This window comes from Tyto alba, unplaced genomic scaffold, assembly GCF_018691265.1.
Source record: "Tyto alba isolate M040663 unplaced genomic scaffold, T.alba_DEE_v4.0 Super-Scaffold_26, whole genome shotgun sequence".
NCBI lineage: Eukaryota > Metazoa > Chordata > Aves > Strigiformes > Tytonidae > Tyto > Tyto alba.
The window spans coordinates 2,037,983-2,055,444 of NW_024881300.1; the positions used below are offsets into that span (position 1 = coordinate 2,037,983).

The window sequence follows — 17,462 nt, forward strand, 5'->3', positions numbered from 1 at the left end:
ATCCCTCCGCGCGTCACCCAGCCCTCCTCACCCCTGTGAGCCAGCCCCATCCCTGTCACCGCATCCCACTCCTGTGTCATAGCATCTGTGCACCTTGTCACTGCCCGCCCGCCTCGCCGGGCTCCCGACGGCAGATTTGTGGCTCATTTGTGGCAGATTTGTGGATTTACTGGTCCCGGCGGGAGGAGCAGGGCGGAGGCTGTCCCAGTGCCACCGCCAGCGAGCGACCACGCCACGGGAGCAGCAGGGCAGTCACCCACGACCACGAGGACGAGCAATCCAGACCCTGCTCCCACCTTTTGAAGGAAAAACCAAGGAAATCTCAGATCAAAGCTTAGCCATCCCTGCTGGAGGGGCTCTCCTTGGAGGGATGGGAGCGATGCTCAGCCCAAAAAGCAACATTTCTCACGCTCGCTCCCCTTGCCGCCCGCTGGCTCATTGGGGGATTTTCTTTTCCCAAGTTTTCCCCAACGGCAGGGAAATTTCCAGGCCCAAACAAACAGCCACACGTGGGGTTTGTCACTGGCTCCAGCGCAGCCTGCCCAGGGGAAGCGTTGTCATGGCTACAGGGAAAAAAAATAACATAATTCAGATCCAGCGAGCAGGCTCGGCCGACAGAAGTGCTTAATTAAAGATGAGAAGAAGGCAGAAAACTTCAGACGTGCGCAGAGCAGGGACGTAATCGGCGGCAGGGAGATGAGGGCAGTTGTCAGGTGGGACTGCCCATCCTGCTGGGTGCTGGTGCCTCTTATTTTTGTCTCTCGACCGGGAGAAAAGGGGGGTGTGAGGTGCTTCCCCCAAACTCACAGAGCCCACAGGCCTTTGGGGAGCAGGCTTAGGGGATGGGAGATGGCTCCAAGCCTGGCTTTAACGCCGTGGGAGCTGGGGCAGGGCAGGATGCCCGACTCCGGGCGTGGTGAGGGAAATGCTGTGCCAGCATCCCACGGGGAGAGCCAGGCTGGGCCACGGAGCAGCGGGATGGCCTTCCCCTGCCCTCCTCCCCGCTGCTCAGCACAGCCTTCAAACATGCCCCGAGACACTGAAGGATGCCCCAGGTATTCACTTCACATCTCCTGGGGTCTGGCATGGAGATGAGCCCGCAAAAAGCTTCATTTTCCCATCCCTGGAGCAGTTTTCCCCAGCAGAGCCTGCTGCTTTTTCTGTCCCCCTCCCTCCAACGCAAAGTTTTCCTGGGGGCTGAGAGCGGACAGTCGCTGCCTCCGTGGGGCTCAGGGACGTGTCCCCAGGTGTGCCCGGGCTGGGGAGAGAAGGGGCAGAGGGGACCGTGGGGTCCCCAGCACCTGCTCTGCGGGGAGCAGAGCCCCAGCACACAGCGGGGATGGCTCTGGGTCGGCAGCCCAGCAGTGTCGCGCTGCCCCAGCACACCCACCCCGCCACTGGTGAAGACCCAAGGTTGCTCCAAGTTGGCCCCCCGGGAGGAAAATTTGGGCTCCAGCAGTGCCCTGACCCCCCCCCCCCCCCCGCTGTCCCTGGGGAAATGCTTCCTCCAGCTGCCTCTGCGAAGCAGCCGGTGGGGCAAGAAGGGCTCATCGCTGAGGAAGGGGTTTGCTAAGATTGAGACAGGGAGTTCTAGAGAGGGCTGTGAAACTCTGGGCAAGGAAAACAAGCGGAGGTTGTTCTTCTGTCTAAAGCCATTTCCCCGCATGGGTGTTGAGGCACAGCCAGTGGCAGGAGGGGACGGCTCCTCTGCAAGAGAAAAGGCTGGATGGTTCCCTCCAGCTTTCACCCATGCCCCGGTTCTCAAACCAACTCCTATCTGAAAGCGTCGTCAGATTTTAGAAATGAGAGACCATCGTGCTGCTTACAGAGCCAGGCTTTAATTCGGCAACAAACTGAGCTCAGCCCACTGCCATGACCCGCACCGCACCGCTCCCCCTTGCTCCACATATTCAGCGTAGCAGGGAAGAGCTTAATTCTTTCCAGCATATGAAATCCTTGCAGTGAAGACCTAAAGCTTTTGGAGAAAAAAAATAACCCACCACCACAGCTGAAACCCCTTAATTCAACTGCAGGTTTTCAGTAAAGAGAAACATCTAAGGGAATTTTGATAACTTGAAGGCAAAGCATACGTTCAGCTGCTGAGCCGAGACAGATAGCACATTTTTTAAAAAGTTTTCTGGTTTTCTTTTATGTGGAAAAGAGTGCAAACAGAAAATCTCACATAAAAGAAAGAGTCTGGGAAACTGAGCCTTGCAAAGGAAACGGGATAGATCACACAATCAGATTTTTTTGGCAAGGTTGCAGGGTTGTTTCTCAGATAACAGCGGAGATCTCTACTTAAAAACTCCTGATATGGTCCAGCCAAGGGTTGTATCAGAGATTTCTCCTCCTGACATCAGGCTTTTATGCGAATCACACATGAGGGCATCAATATCAAGTCTTAGTCTTCTCCAGAGGGCTGGAAGCAGCAGGACCTCATGACCTGAAAAGTTTTCTCTGCGCTGATGAGCAAGGAAGAGGAAAGGGCTGGCACCAAGGATGGGCCAGACTGGCTCAGGAAACCATGGCTGGGAGAGAGTAAAGGAGAGGCTGTGCAGCTCTGCCCCCCAGCAACACAAATCTTCCAGGGCCCCTGCCACGGGGCAGCCTATGCTGGTGGTATCCACTCCCCAGGCAGCACCCCAGCTCATTGCTCACCATAGCACTGAAAAAGCCATCGGCCGCACAATTTGGGGTGGTTCTTCCACTCGCCAGGATTTTTAACTTTCCACGCATCTACCAGCTTATCCCTATGAGCCTAACAGCCCGGATTCAGAAGTAGGCAAGTGGCAGAGCGCAGGAGTGAAAGAAAGCTGAGGTTGTCTTACAGGCTACTCGTTTCAGCCATGGATGTTGCCGGAAAGCACTAAGTGCACTAAATAAAAGGCACAGCATCAGCGAAACTATGTCCTGCCTCCAGCACAGATGACTTGCTGCACTGGCACCGCCACAGCCCATCGCACCTTTAGGCTGCTAGAAAGGTAGCTGGGGTCCTTCAGTTCTCCATATTTTTTCCGAGAGTTCCTCAGCCCACTGGGATCAGTAAAAAATACCTGTGCAAAGTGCTGGTCAAATGTTGGGGTTGATTATCCTGAGCTTTGAGCGCTGGTGCTGTGGTGCCCCGGGGCTGTGCTCCAGCCTGGGGGGTTGGATGCAGGGGGTACAGCGAAGTGACTCCTTCCTTTCTAACCCATGGCATTGGCACAGGAAACAAAAGCACTGTTTTCAAGATCACGGCAGGTTTTGTTTCTTCCCCACACGTTACCCCTCTTGCATCATTGTATTTCAGCCTTTTGAAACTCATCAGCAGTAAAAAAAAAAAAAAACAAAATTGGATTAAAAGTATCTCCAAAGCCAGACGAACCTACTCATTAATTGTATTCCTCCTCTCTTCCCCATAGCATGAGCAAAACCCCTTCCAAAGTGCCCAGGGCATCTTCCCTCTTGTCATTCACAGGGACAAAAATCAGGGACGTTCATGCAGAGTTTGAGCCATCCAAGTCAACCTTGGACAGAAGAAAGAAGAGCCCCCAGCTGTTTAAGGGCTCAGAAGCTATTTAGAAAACATTTCTTTGAAAACGGACATAATTCGCCAAAGATCTGGTTGCGTGGTGATTTTCAGATGAAATTTTAGGCTGTATTTAAGTTGTATTCAGATACAAGTGCATGGTATGGCTGGAGAGAGGAGCAGACCCAGCCTCCTGGAAGCGGGTGCTGCTGCCAAGCTCCTCCTCATCTCAAGCCTGGCTTGAGAAGTACCAGCACAACAGAAGTTTTTTTTTGGATGCTTCCCCTCACATTGCAGTCGAGCCTGACTCTGACTAATTAATGGAGTCTGCTGAAATCCCAGCCTTAGTTACTCTGGCTGCTCTCTAGCTACAGCTAGCTGCACAGCTGTCTTCCACTCACACTTGAGAGACTTCGTATTTACCAAGTATTAATTAGCTGAATGTGAAGCACCATTTTCTAGGCAGGGGAAATTATCTGCTCTCTCTCTGCCCTGTAACAAGCCCATACTGGGAGAAGTCTGAAAAGGAAGCAGATAGAAGTGGTTCCTTCTCGTTCTGCACATCTGGCACTTTTTAGATTTCACTGCTTCTGCTGCCACCGTTGACGAGCACTTTACTCCTGCTAGACCTGACAAGACAACGGCCTTGTGGAAGGAGGAGCTGGAGCCTCTTTCCTTTTGCGCATTATCACCAGAACTGGTCACTGAGACTGCCTTGACAGTCAGACCCACCAAACGGAAAGAGCTGCTGTTTCAGAGGGCTCCTCCACGTGCCAGGAGCTGCTGAACAAGTGGCTTGGCCAGGAGAGCACAGGCAACAAATCCTCCCCCTCCAGAAGTCCTCAAGACCAGGCTGGGCAGATATTTGTCAGGACTGACCACAGGTATCCCTGCCCAGGAGAAGAGAAGGGGACAGGGTGGCCACCCCAAGATCTCTCCTACACCTGAAGTGTTACCGTTTTGTGGAAAGCATGCATGGCACAACTCTGTTCCTCTTGGTGGCAACATCTGCATCATTAATACAGCAGTTGACACCAGCAACTGCAGCATGAAGGGCTTCAAATAAATACCCATCTAGGAAAAACTCACCAGGCCACAACGTCCTTTTGCGCCCGGAGCTGAAGAAATGTCACGGAAGGCTGAAGGCTGTGACGGAGGGCGAGCGTCAATGGTAAACAACTGATCAGCTAAATTTAGGAAGGTGGATTGGGAGCTCTCCATGAGCAGTTGGGTGTCTTCAGACCACTGTGTCAACGGAAAACATTTAGCTGTGACAGTGACGGGCTTTATAGAGAACTCCAAGATAAATGGAGGGAAAAAGGTTACCTAATAATTACTGTCACTGTTTCACTTGCAGCTGCATCCACGGCTCAGCTTGACCTTTGGGGAACAATGAGTGACGCACCATTCTGGTGACTATTCACCCTTCCTTGATAGACCATCGGCACATTGGTAAAAGAGAGCACGGTGGCCTCTCCTCCTTGTCCTTTACTCACCACTAGGCTCAATTTCGTCATGTAAGAGGACCAGGGAAGTCAGAAAAATACCATGCCTGTTCCAAAATAATTTTCACTGTAATTTCACATCACTAAACTCCACAAACCATTGGTGCTCCAACATCTCCTGCAGGGATTGTGGTAGAGCAAAGCTGGGGTGAAACACTGGGTCAAACTGATGTCTCTGTCTTGGGACACCAAAATGTCTCCAGTGCGAGTGGCTCAGGCTGCTGAATCCCCGAGACATCCAGAGACAGAAGGAATAAAACGAGGCAGAGCTGGACCTGGATCCTGTTTCCAGCTTGGCCACTTTTACACCGCGAACAGACGAGTCACGCCTTGTATGTGAGCTGTGCTTTCACCCCCTGGAATAGGCCAACAGTGATTCAAGGCTGTGATCGGAGTGGAGAGGTGTGAGGGGGTGCTGGGGGGAACGCTGCATCGTGCCAAACAGCTACTGAGCTCCGCGGCGGGTCATGAAGAGCCAAGTGAGCAAAGAGAGGGCTTTCTGGAGACACCTTCTGGGATGGGAAAGGAACACCACCCCATTCGTGGGGATGCGGCGGTTTTCCAAGCTGTAAAACAAGCTCTGTAGCACTGCTTGTTCCAGCCAGATCTCATCTTTAGCCCAGCCCATTTTATGTATCCGGGTCCTCGCTCAAAACTCAGAGGATTTTTGTGGATTTCCACTGGCTTCAGATCAGGCCCTCCCCAAACATGCCCAGCAGGCACCAAGCCCTGCAACCAGCTCTCAACCCGGCTCGCGGTAACGGGGGAGCAGCGGCTCAGGTGCTGTGCTGAGAGGGGCAGCACCACGGGCGAGAGACACCAAACGCTCTGCAGCAGAACGAGGGGGAGCTGGAGCTCACGGTGCCAAGGGGCTCATTGCTGACATTCGGGAATCTGCCAGAGGTCAGACCCCGTTTAAGTGCCAGAAAGCTGGTTTTGCCACTGGCTCCCAACAAGGGGGATATCATTCTGGCAAAATTCAAAGCAAACCTCTCCGCCTGACCAGCTAAATCACAGGGACAAAAATCAAAAGGTCGATTCAAAATCAGGAGAGCAGAAGGGGACGGTCTCACCGATGGCTCTCCCCCAGCACTTAGTGTTCACACGTTACGATAGGAACGACAGACACCTGGAGGTCAGGGGGAGTTTGTGCTTTCCCCCAGCTTGCCAAGGAGGTGCGTGACCAGCTTCTGCAGGGCTTCAGCCCGGACCACCGAGACGCGCAGCACTTCCTCGTGGTTGGCTTTCTCTTGACTGTTGTAGCTCATCACCACTTTGTTGGTGATGAGGGAGATCCCCAGGACTCGGAGGCCACAATGCCTGGCTACAATTACTTCTGGGACAGTGCTCATGCCTACGGTAGGAGAGGAAAGGACCAGGACGAGTCAGGATTTACACCAAAAGAAGATCTCTCCAAGGCCGCAAACCACAATCCTACCTTCAGTGCATGCCCTTGTCTCATTCCCCAACAGCTCTCTATTTCTGAGCTATGTTACAGTTAAAGGCTGCGATGCTTGTAAGGCTCTAATAGCTGTAGCACTACAGTTACAACCCTGCTCAGCACAATAAACCTCCCCCATTTGATTCCAGCGCGCTACATCTCTCTCCCCAAGACGTGTCAGACTGCTTGCAGCCTTGCTAAGAGAAGTACTGATGTGCTGTGTCATTTGGCTCTTCTCTTCCTTGGCTAAAAAAGCTGTTGCAAAGAAAAAGGGCTTTGTGTGAAGCTGAGCTCCTTTCCCCACACACAATGAATCTGCAGATATTAATAAGACTTCCACAAGCCAGGGGTCAAGCTGGAGGAATCATAGGGATCGTGACGCTTGCCTTCCTTGTACGCAGTTGGGAAGGTATCCATAATTACCATCCCTAAACAATCAAGGCTCTTATGGAGGGCTGCTTTGTAGCAACGAGGCACAGTGAAAATCTTTACAGTGCCAGAATTTTAAAAATAATAGAAAAGGACTTTGTTTCTGATTGGGCCCCATTCAGTCCTGCTGAAGCCGAGCCATCTGAGTGTGGGGGATCTGTGTCTGGGAAATAAACACAATGTCTTGGGGAGATCCCTGTCCTGGGCAGCCATCAGCACAGAGACTTTCTGCAGACCCATCCTAGGAGCTGCGCTAAGCCACTGCAGAACTAAGCAGAAATACGTAGAGGTCGTTTCTCTAGGCGCAAGAGACTCAGATGGTGAGTGAAGGACTGCAGAAAGTCAGCCTTGAGCAGAATGAGCTGTTTAAACCGTGTGCCCAACCGACCCCACCAGCCCAGCCCGCGCAGCTTACCCACGGCATCCGCTCCCAGCGCCTGCAGCACGCGGCACTCGGCGATGGTTTCGTAGCAGGGACCGGCCAGCAGACAGTACACTCCTTCGCGGACGAAGCTCAGGAAGCCCAGCTCCTGCGCACTCTCCACCGCCAGGCTGAGCAGGTCTTGTTCATAAGCGTCTGACATACAGGGAAACCTCACTCCAAACCTGCAAGGCAGTAAAGGGCGCAGCCCTGCTGATATCGCGGCTGCTACCTTCCCTCCGCCAGAGTTCAGGGATGCTCATCCTTTGGAGAAAAGGGAAACGTCAAGGGCAGACCTGCCGCGGATGCAACCTCTCTCATCCTGGCCTCCTCATGAGATAATTCTGCCATCATGGCATTCCTGCTAGATCTAATCGCCCAAGCCCCCCAGCACGCAGAGGTTATGGCTGTTGGAAGGTCCGGCGCTGCTTTCCTACTGCACAAACCCTTCTGGAACGGTCTTTCCAATGACTCCTGTCTCCAGGGAGCACTGACAGCCACTTCTCTCTTTTCCCAGTAACTGCCCACGGCGGTTTTTAAACGTCCGTCAGACAGCTCCCGCCTTTTGCTTCTCTTGCCCAACAGCTTGCAGACAGGCTCCCTGCGGCACCGGGTCCCAAAGGCCGACCCAGGGAGGGGGTTTGAGCAGGGCCTGGTGGAGCACCGCTCACAACAGTTCAGGCTCATGGCAGCTGGCAGCTACCGAACGCAGGCTCACGGCCGGGGACACCCTGTGCCACAACAGCAAGGGCTGTCCTGCCCCCACGCTGACACCCGTACGCTTGAAACGGAAACAGAGTGGGATGCACTGGACAAATCATGTGAGATTTGAGCCTTTCCCCTTTACTGTCTATATCAGAGCAGTCTGAAGGGCCTCGAGGGATGGTTTTCTTGGGAAGGCAGATGAACAAAGACTGCTAGTCAGAAAATACATCCCAGGAAGGAGCATCCAGTTCTGTATTTGGTCCTGGCGCAGCAAGATCAGCCCAAGCATAAGCTTGGAGACTTTTCTAGGACAGAAGCGCAATTCAGTTGCCCATCTGAGATGCCCCAGTAAGTTCTGCTTGCCCCTCAGGTCTTATATTGCATCTGTCCGCCCCAGAGAATGGGTATTGGATGCTCAGCAGTGTCAGATGATATTAAATCTCTATGTTTAGGCAACAGCCCCCCATTCCAGGTGTTCTCCTCTGCAGGGAAACGGGGAGAGTAGCACGTGTTGGAGCTCCAGGGCCACATTTTAGGTAGCCTTCATCCTGTGCTTCAAGGCTGGGTCTGTTACTTGCTTTGGGTCTTAAGATAAGCTCAGTCCTGCTCCTGAGTGAGTGAATCCTACTATTGTCTCAAGGAGAGCAGAAGTGGATGGCAAAGACTGGTATGCTGCCACTGAGGGAATCTAGAAAATAAACTCCCAGCTGTGCTCACCAACTCAGTTCAGCAGGAGTGGACCAGGTCCCTCATCCAGGCTATTAAAGCTCCTGCTTGTTTACGCGTTCTTCCAGCTGAATGTTTAAGGGGAGTAGGTGGCTTGTTTTACGTTTATAAACAATATTATATAAATAAAAACCAGACCTTCCCATCTGGTCTAAGGTAATAAATATTCATCACCATGAAAATTACTTATTTTTCCTGAAGATGGCCAGCAATGCAGAAGCCAATCTCTAATTTATTAAATTCAGTCCTCAGATTCTTGCAGTATATTCCCTTCCCACATCACTTCATTGCCTTTAGTTTTACTCTGTTGTGCTTAGATAAATCCTTCCTCGCAGCTGAGCTGGACTGGATTTTAGGAGGAGTTTGCTCAGCTAAAGGTCTGCAATACTTTGAAAGCTGATCCATAAAGACATTTTGCCCATTTTGATGCCTTGGTCAGCAGTACAAAAGTCACCTCCCAGAGCACTGCAGTCTTCACCGGGAAGCTGCTCTTGGGAGGCAGTGAGACAGCTGTGCTGCCTTGAGTGTTGTCCAGATACAGTTATTTTGTTTGATTAGCCTTTCTCTTCCTGCTCCAGAGCAATTAGGCAAGTCCAGAGAGCTTTAAATGCTCCTCCATGTGACTGTGCTTTTGATCACTCTTTCCTCCAATCTGCAGCAATACCTACGACGATGTAAAGATGTTCCACTTCAGGTGGGTACCAGCCTCTTGCCATTTGAATCGCAAACCAGCATTTATTTCTCCTGAGGTGTTTCTCCTTCAGATTTCTTGAGAAGCAGAAGACAGGTCTGATGTTACATCAGGAAGGAAATAACTTTAACTGGAATCTAGGCAGACCACCTTATTCTCAGCCAGAACTTTCTTTTTGGAAAGATCTCAGGACAGTCCAGGTGCCTGCCCTGCAAATGTGTCCTTTTTTTCAAGATGCAGGTACCAATCCAACAACAAATTTAGCCATCTTTAACCAGTGAGTTATCTAAACTCACTCTTTGCCCCTAAACTACCATGTCCTTCACCACCTCCATTGCCTGTCCTCTGGATTCACACACCTGGCTTTCATCTGGCTTCTCTCCTGCCAGCTTGGTTAGGAAACAATTCCTGCTACTGTTATCTCCTTATCACAGTCCGGCCTCTTTCTTTCCTGCCGTAAGGCTTTGATCTTTACTGGATCTTTACTGCTTCCACATTGACCTTCCTGACACCTGATGTGCCCTCCTTCGCTCAGCCTGAATCTCCAGTGGATGTGTCCTCACGCTCTTTTTAGCCCCATTTGAGAGCCAAGGGCCTTTTTTTTTTTGTAAACACTGGTCCATCTGGCATGTCCCCTCTCAGTGTTATGACCTTGCTGGTGCTTGTTGCCTTCCACCCTACCAGTCTGTTGGGAGCTGGGAAGGTGTATAGGATCATGGATTAATTTGGGTTGGAAGGGACCTCGAGGTCATCTAGTCTTGCTCAAAGCAATTCCATGTCCAGTGACAACTCCAGTCCAGGGGTGCAGATGCGTTACAAGCTCCTCTGTGCACCATCCACGGGGTGAAGAACCTGCTACACAGCTAGTATAGGAAACCTGATTTCCCAGCTCAACCAGCGGCAGGTCACTCTCGTAGACCTAGAGGTCTCCCAAAAGGCTGCCAAGACAACCACTTCTCATCAGACTCATGCCTTCAGTGAATACATGATGCTAACAAAGGCACCCCAGTTTAATGACCTGGATACAAGGGCAGTTATTGGGGGATTTAGAGGTTTTATCTTTGCTCTGCTATTAACCTACTGCCTGGCCACTGTCATATCGGTTCCATCACACCAGAAATGGCTGTTGATAAATGCAGGCTGGAGACACTGCAGTTCCCCAGGTTGCTCAGTTAAGAGGAACTAGCAGAGAGAGGGACTGACAAGAAGAGACAGAAGCGGGTCTCTTTAGCAGACAGTACAGCTGGCCACGTCAGGAGAAGGACCAGAAACCTATGTTTATAAAACAAAACCTTCTGGAGGTTTGGGTATAAACTCCTTACAGGCTTGTAAGAGTAGGGAACAGCCAAGGAAGGGTGCTTGGGGAAGGCAGCACAGGTGTCACAGCACACACAGCTATTGCTTTAACTTTTCCCTCGTGGCTACCTAGAGCCAAACTCTCAGTAAATATTTGCCATCAGGCGCAACTGGCAGTCGTAGCCTGTGGCTGGAGGAAGAAAGGATTAATTGGTAACATGGAGCTGATGCCTTCTTTACCTCTCATCGTTTGGTCCCCGCAGTGGATTCTGCCCTCCCAAGCCAAACATGCTGATGTGATCTCTAATGAACATGATGTCCCCCACTTGGAAGTGGGGATTCAGTCCCCCAGCAGCATTTGTGACAATCAAGATCTCCACCCCCAGGAGAAAGAAGACCCTGATGGGAAAGGTGACCTGCAAGAACCAAAGGCATATATGCAATGAGTGTTGCAATTAGCAGACAGCTACTACTACTACATCTGTAGTATTGCAATCTGTGGACAGCTTACATGATGCAGAGAAGGGTCTATATGAGGCTACAAGGAGACAAAACAACTTTTTCTCCCATTTTAAATATTCCTTGAATTTAAATAGAAAGAATTGTAATGCTTTTTAAATATATTAAAATCTAATCTTGAAATGAATACCATTAAAATTCAAGCCCGCATTTCCTACAGTTGCACTAAGGTCAAATAAATGCGGTACAAAAAGAATATGCAGACAATTTTTCCTCGCTGCCAAGGTCTTGCAGAGATCAAACCGCTGTGCTGATTGAAGTAACTACTTATGCACATGGACTTGGTGTGTAATTGATAAGCCAGCTTTTTACAGCAGTGATGCATTTTACAGAAGCATAGAGATTATTTTATTCATTTCATTTTATTCACATTAGTTCACTTCAGTGACCTGCTTATCCAAAGTTAAGGAACAATTGGGGGAACTGGAAAAAAAAATTCAAGAAGTTTGATTTTGAGGAGTCAAGAAAGAATCAGGATGATATCTGCTACTTCAAAAATGCTAAAGAAGCTGTGAGCAGAAAAGTTCCTAACTATGTACATCACTTAAGATACGAGTTAATCTGACTAGACAAACATGTCTTGATAAACCTTGTTTTGTATCGAGTGCATTTAAAATAGTGTTTCTATAAGGAGTGGAATGATGCCAAGTATTACGGGTTTTATCCAAATGCAAACTGACCTCAGCCACAATTAAAACCTCAAAGCTATCCAAATTAAAAAAGAACATATAACACTATCAGCCAGTATATAAGAAGTATTACTGGTGTTTCCAACAGAAATGTAAACACATGCATGTCAGGTAATACCTGAACATTCCCATAGTTCTATATGTTAACTGGGAGAGTATATCAAGTTACACTTAGACAGGGAGTTTTTTCTAGGGGAAAAAAACCTGTAAACTATGCAAGTGCAAACGAGGATGAAAATAGATTATTCTTATCGCTCAGAGTTGCCCAACTGCTGATTTAAATCATGATTTAAATGACAGAGTTAAACTATGTAAATCAATCTGCCTTGTACGGTACACTATTTTGCCCTGCGAGTATCGCGGGGCTAGCCACGCTGCATGGCTGCACAGCAGCAGCTTCACCCAGCAGAAGCAGACTACCTCTCGATTTGAACTCCCAGTTTTATTTTGGGGTGAGAAATGTAAAAACCGAGCACGATTCCTTGCAAGAGCTAACCTCCTGCAGCTCGATATCAAAGCAAACTGTCACTTTTGCGTCTTTTACAACATATCTCCCCCTATGCAAATGATTTTCTTAAGAACTCACCGTGCTGACAGAGTATCCTTCGTAATAGTGGAAACGTCCCTGCATACACACGCAGGGCTGTCCGTTCAGCTCCCCAAACACCAATCTGCCAGCATGCCCTGCAACTGGAAATTAATAGAGTGTCATTTTAGTTACAGGTCTCAAGGTCTTCGACTTTAGAGGGACTTGTCAGTTGTTTATGCGTTACAGCAGGGCCAAGCGCTGCGAAACTGGGAGCTGAAAGTCAAATAAATACCATAGCAAAGAAATATGTATGCTTATTTTTTGTTTTGTTTTGAACTGTGAACACACATGTCACCACCGAGGGACTGGTTTGCAGACCAGTGCCAAGTGGTGCACGTTGACTGGCGCTATCTCCCTGTAAGGCTGTTGCGGGCTGCCCATGGATGGGTTGCTGATGCCTGGGGTTGTGCTAACCTGTGCTCTGTGGGAAATGAGGGATGTCTTCATACAGGAAGACTGTCTTGTTATCCAACACATCGGCCAGACCTCCCAGTCCAGATCCACAGATGATGGCGGTCTTTGGGCGCTGGGCAGTGCGGGCACGTAACCAATCCGCTGTTTCCTTAGACACCTCGTAGCTATTTCTGCAGAAGGAGAACAGGTCAGTGAGGCTGTCAACCCATCCAAAGAACAAACTTCAAAGGATAAAAACCCTGAAAAGGTGCAAAGAAAAAGAAATGTCATTAAAACTAAAATAATAGGAGCTTCACTGCTATTATTGAAGATGTTTCCCTTTTAGTCTCATATTTTATCCCTGGCCACAGCCAAATCATTTGAATCCTTTTTGCCAGTTTCATTGTATAGTGAAAGAATATCTAATTATACCTAGATCACAGGAATGTCACAAGGCATAACCAGTCCTGCTTCTGAAGGGCTCCGGTCTCTCCTGAGCTACTGAAGGAATGCAAAAGCACAGTTAGACTGAGAAATTGCAACCTATATGTGTGTGCACGGGGATGTCAAGCCTGTGGTGGCGAAATACAAGAGGATGCAAGTCCAAGGAGACCGGTGCAGCATGGCTAGGATGCTGTGCTGGTGAAGGAGCAGACAGTCCTCTGCCACGGGTAGATGACTGGGACATGGGGCAAGCATCATCTACAGAGATGGAGAACTCAGTCTTCATAAGTGTTGAGTGCCATCAGCTCCCAGTGCTTCCTTCTGGGGCTAGTAATGCACCTCAAATATCCACCTTCTCGATACCTTGTGGTTTTGGTACAGGAGGATAAACATGGAGATATCATTCATCTTCTCCTTTCCCATAGGGTGGGCAGTGGGTCATACCCACAGTCTAGTCCTAGGCAAGAGGCCTGATGACATCGGTCTACATCAAAACAGAAATTAAAAACAGGAATTTGGGCTCCTGGGCTTGTGCTGTCTGACTTAACCGGGGGACTGCTCAAATACCTTGGCAAAAAATATGTCTTATCCAGCGCTGAGGCACGTTGCTAGAAGGTGGAATAGAAGCTGGCGCTCCCTGCCTGTTATGTATCTGTCTCGTGGGAAGAGAGAGGACTTCAACCTTTAGGCCTATCGGTCCGGTATTCATCAGATGCATTAATCACAGATTTGAAACACAATCAATAGCAGAATAATCCCATAATCCTGTTTCCAATAGGACAACGCAGATACCTTCTGAAAGCCAATATCAATGTTGATTGGAAACTCTCTTCAGAAGCAAGTGTACCGATAGCATTCTTGATAGCGACTTGATCGTTACCATTGATGAGTAGAATTAATGACTGTATATGGTAGAGGACTGGGTCATGGAGTAAACCAACACAGGTAGGGGCAGCAGGTTCTCTCTATGAAAAGCTGATCTGCTTATTAAGTGGTGAGAGAATCCGATACTGTGAGGTTGAAGGTGATGTAAAATTGACTGGAGATGCTGATAAGTGGTCACTGTCTGCTTCATGAAGGTTACCTTTTTTTTTTTTTTTTTTTAAATCAAGTTTCTTGTTTTCAGAGGTACAAACCTCAGTCAGGTTGTGATTCTGCTGTCTGCAGCCTCAGAGGACATACAGAAAAGCTTTCAAAGTAGTGCTCTACATTCCAGGAGGTCTTGGACCATTGATGAAGAGGGTTTGACAGTATACAACTGGCTCCTCTAACTGAAGAATCAGATATTCAAATAAAGGATCTCAATTCTATGTTTCCCCTTTCTTTATACTGACAAGGTAAGGAGTTATTGCACAGGTATCTTCTGTGAGCTTTTTCATCTCCTAGCTGTCCAGCTCCTGCTATAAGCCCTGTCCAATGTCTGCTACATCAAGCTTATCTTCCTAGTTACAAATCGTGATGTCAAAAATACCCGAGTATGCCATAAATCTGCGATCCAATGAGAAGAAATAAATTCCATATTCATGCATTAAAATGAAGAGTCACTTTGTTGAAATACTTTCAAAGGAAATGTCTGGAAATGAGAAAGACTTTATTTACCATAACATATTGTTGCATTTTCCAAGTGTGCCACAAGCTCCTGAAATGAGCAGAAGCTATGGAAGTGACATTAATGAAGCCTACACTTGACTGACTATATTATCCTTTGCTTCCAGAGAAAAGATTTAAAAGTGCTTTACATACATTAATGAATGATTCCCCTCCAATTTCTCTCTTGAATAACTGTAATCCCTGTTTAGAAATTAGAGGGAACCAAGAGAATTTAAATGTAATACCCAAGCTTTTGACGTACCTGTAGCAGGCATGAGAAAAGAACGAGGTCACCAGGATTTGCTCTTTCTCTTGACCATTAATCCCCTTTTATTTCTGTATTTTTTTAAGGTGCATACACCATTGTGAAATAACATTAAAGAATGGATACTATTCCTATATCCTCAGAAATTTTAGGAGTGTGAGATGAATCCCATTCAATGTCTGCTGAAGACATTGGGATTGACTGGCCTGTGTCTAGTTTAAGGGATTTTTTTTTTTTTTCCTTCTAAACAGATGTTAAAATATTTGTTATCCAAAGATGTAAAACTTCAGCACTATGCAAGTCTCCTTGCCTGAAAGGAGTTTCAGCGGGTGTGCAGGGGCCTTGCAGAGCCCTCACCATCCCAAAGGTTTTGGACACATCAGAGCTGTCCCCAGTGCTGAGAGCACAGTGATGCCAAAATTAATCTGCAGTGCCCTGGTTGCAAAATTTAGTTTTCAGAACTCTTCCGGATGCACAGCATCAAAGGGGACCAGCAGGCACAGATAATTTCTGAATACGAAGGAGATACCTGCTCAGCAGGAGCAGAGGGGGGAGTTTGACCTGTGGGTCACCAAATGCAACGTTTAGCCTGGAACTGCATGAGCCCGAGGTCTGTGCAAGCTTTTTGACAGCCCGAATTAATACATGTAGCACAAATCCCCCTATAGCTACTCCGTCTCCAACAATGCACACCTAAAAATAGTGCTCAGTAGCATCGCTTTAGATTAAATCACAGGATCAACTGAAAACACAATCCCTTTTATTGTGATTGCTGTCATCCACTGGAGAAACGCATCTGTTGCAAAACACAGGACTGTCACCAATGACAGATGTTTTATGGCATGAAAAAAATCCACCTTCATTATGCTTCTTGGTTGGTTGAAAGCAAATCCATGTAAGAAGCAAGCATATCCCAGTAAACAGATAAAGCTTTATGTTTCAGAGGGGCATACCGCCATAGGTATTTGCAGTGTATGCCTCTCCATACCACGATATTTGCCTCTTCTGGCCCATAACCTCTGCCAAGGTCACCTGCTCGATGCCATATTTCATAATACCAGCACCTGACACAGGCAGATGGCCAGACTCCTCTTCAATAATAAGATGTTTACTTCTGAGCAGCCCTTGTCTGACATTTATTGAGTGCCCAGTAGAAAAAAGAGGAAAACAAGGCGAGGAAAAGCGATGCAATTTCGCTAGCCCCTTCCAGCTTGGATGTCTGCGCATCCCCTATTTCACAGCATCTTACCTGTCTTCCTCAGCATAGGCCATCCTCCTCCTCTCTGGTTAACTGAAAGAAGGGGATGGTTGCTGGAAATGGAGCTGTAGGATTTTATTTGACCAAAGAGCAGAGGCCCACTGAACCTGCAGAAGCTGCTGCTGTCTCTGGCGGTGAGGCAGGGAGGTGTGTCCCAGCTTCTCTCTGCTCTCCCTTGAGCATCTCTAATCCCCGAGTAGGAGGGGCATGTTCAGGACATCTGCTTTTCTGGTCTCACCCCCCATGACACATATGCTCTAGAGCTCTGCAGAAAGCTTACACGCACACACACACACTTTATAATGCAGATTAAGCCTAGAAAGTTCATGCGCGCGCACACAACTTTTCAGCAGGCACCCAGAGAGGCGCAGCTGACAACAGATCTGCATGGATTTGCACAGTCTTGCGTCAACTGGGAACCAGCTAGCAGCTGCTCCTTTGCAATTCAAACCCCTGGGAGCGTGGCATGAGCTCACTGGGTGCGTGCACACTCTGCAAGATGACCTGCACTGCTTACGACTGCAGCAACCAACGAGACTTTTCCACACCTCACATCATTCTCTCCCCGTTCTTTCATGGTAACCAGGGGCGATGTCCCATTAGCTCCTCCCCACGCTGCCCCCCCTGTTTTTTTCAGTCTCATTTAATTGCCTGACCCATATCAAAAGGAAACACTGCCTTGAGATATGCTAAACCTCTGTTCAGCTGATTACGTTATGGAAGACACAGGGAAGAAAAAAAAAATAAATCAGGGGCCCCACCATCTGCCCCTCTTATTTTAGCTTTGTTTTATATGGAAATAAAGCTTAAAACAACCTTGTCATATGTGTCTGTCCATGCAACAGTGGCTGATCCTGATGACTGCTGCGAACCACATTTTCCAGAGCCATAGAGCCATAGATGTTTCCAAGACAATCAAATAGCAAAAAATTTTATGAAAGTCAATAATGAGTAGAGACTTTACATGCCCCAGGTGGAAGGCCACAGATACAA

At 48.4% G+C, this 17,462-nt stretch overlaps 1 protein-coding gene across 2 annotated transcripts; it reads right to left on the reverse strand.

Annotated features, from left to right (window-relative positions):
- Nucleotides 1-503: 503 nt before the first annotated feature.
- Nucleotides 504-16,648, reverse strand: LOC104359110 (purine nucleoside phosphorylase). Of its 2 annotated transcripts, XR_004406323.2 has the most exons (7): nt 16,461-16,648; nt 12,934-13,103; nt 12,517-12,620; nt 10,963-11,138; nt 7,299-7,489; nt 4,598-6,367; nt 504-563 (listed from the first exon to the last, which is right to left on the reverse strand). XR_004406323.2 is itself a non-coding variant. In XM_009964821.3 (6 exons), exons 1-6 carry the CDS (start codon nt 16,481-16,483, stop codon nt 6,150-6,152), a joined length of 882 nt encoding a protein of 293 aa, XP_009963123.2. In that variant the 5' UTR covers nt 16,484-16,648; the 3' UTR covers nt 1,831-6,149. The 2 variants fall into 2 exon arrangements, 1 of the variants encoding a protein (XP_009963123.2); XM_009964821.3 differs by lacking the exon at nt 504-563 and having other exon boundaries at nt 1,831-6,367.
- Between the last annotated feature and the right edge of the window lie 814 nt (nt 16,649-17,462).

Coding starts and splice junctions, on each gene's coding strand:
- LOC104359110 (XM_009964821.3), bottom strand. CDS start 16,483: ATGGCCTATGCTGAGGAAGACAG. Junction 7,490..10,962: donor CGGGGACCAAACGATGAGAG/GTAAAGAAGGCA, acceptor ACTGCCTTGCAG/GTTTGGAGTGAGGTTTCCCT. Junction 6,368..7,298: donor GCTGGGAGCGGATGCCGTGG/GTAAGCTGCGCG, acceptor CTCCTACCGTAG/GCATGAGCACTGTCCCAGAA.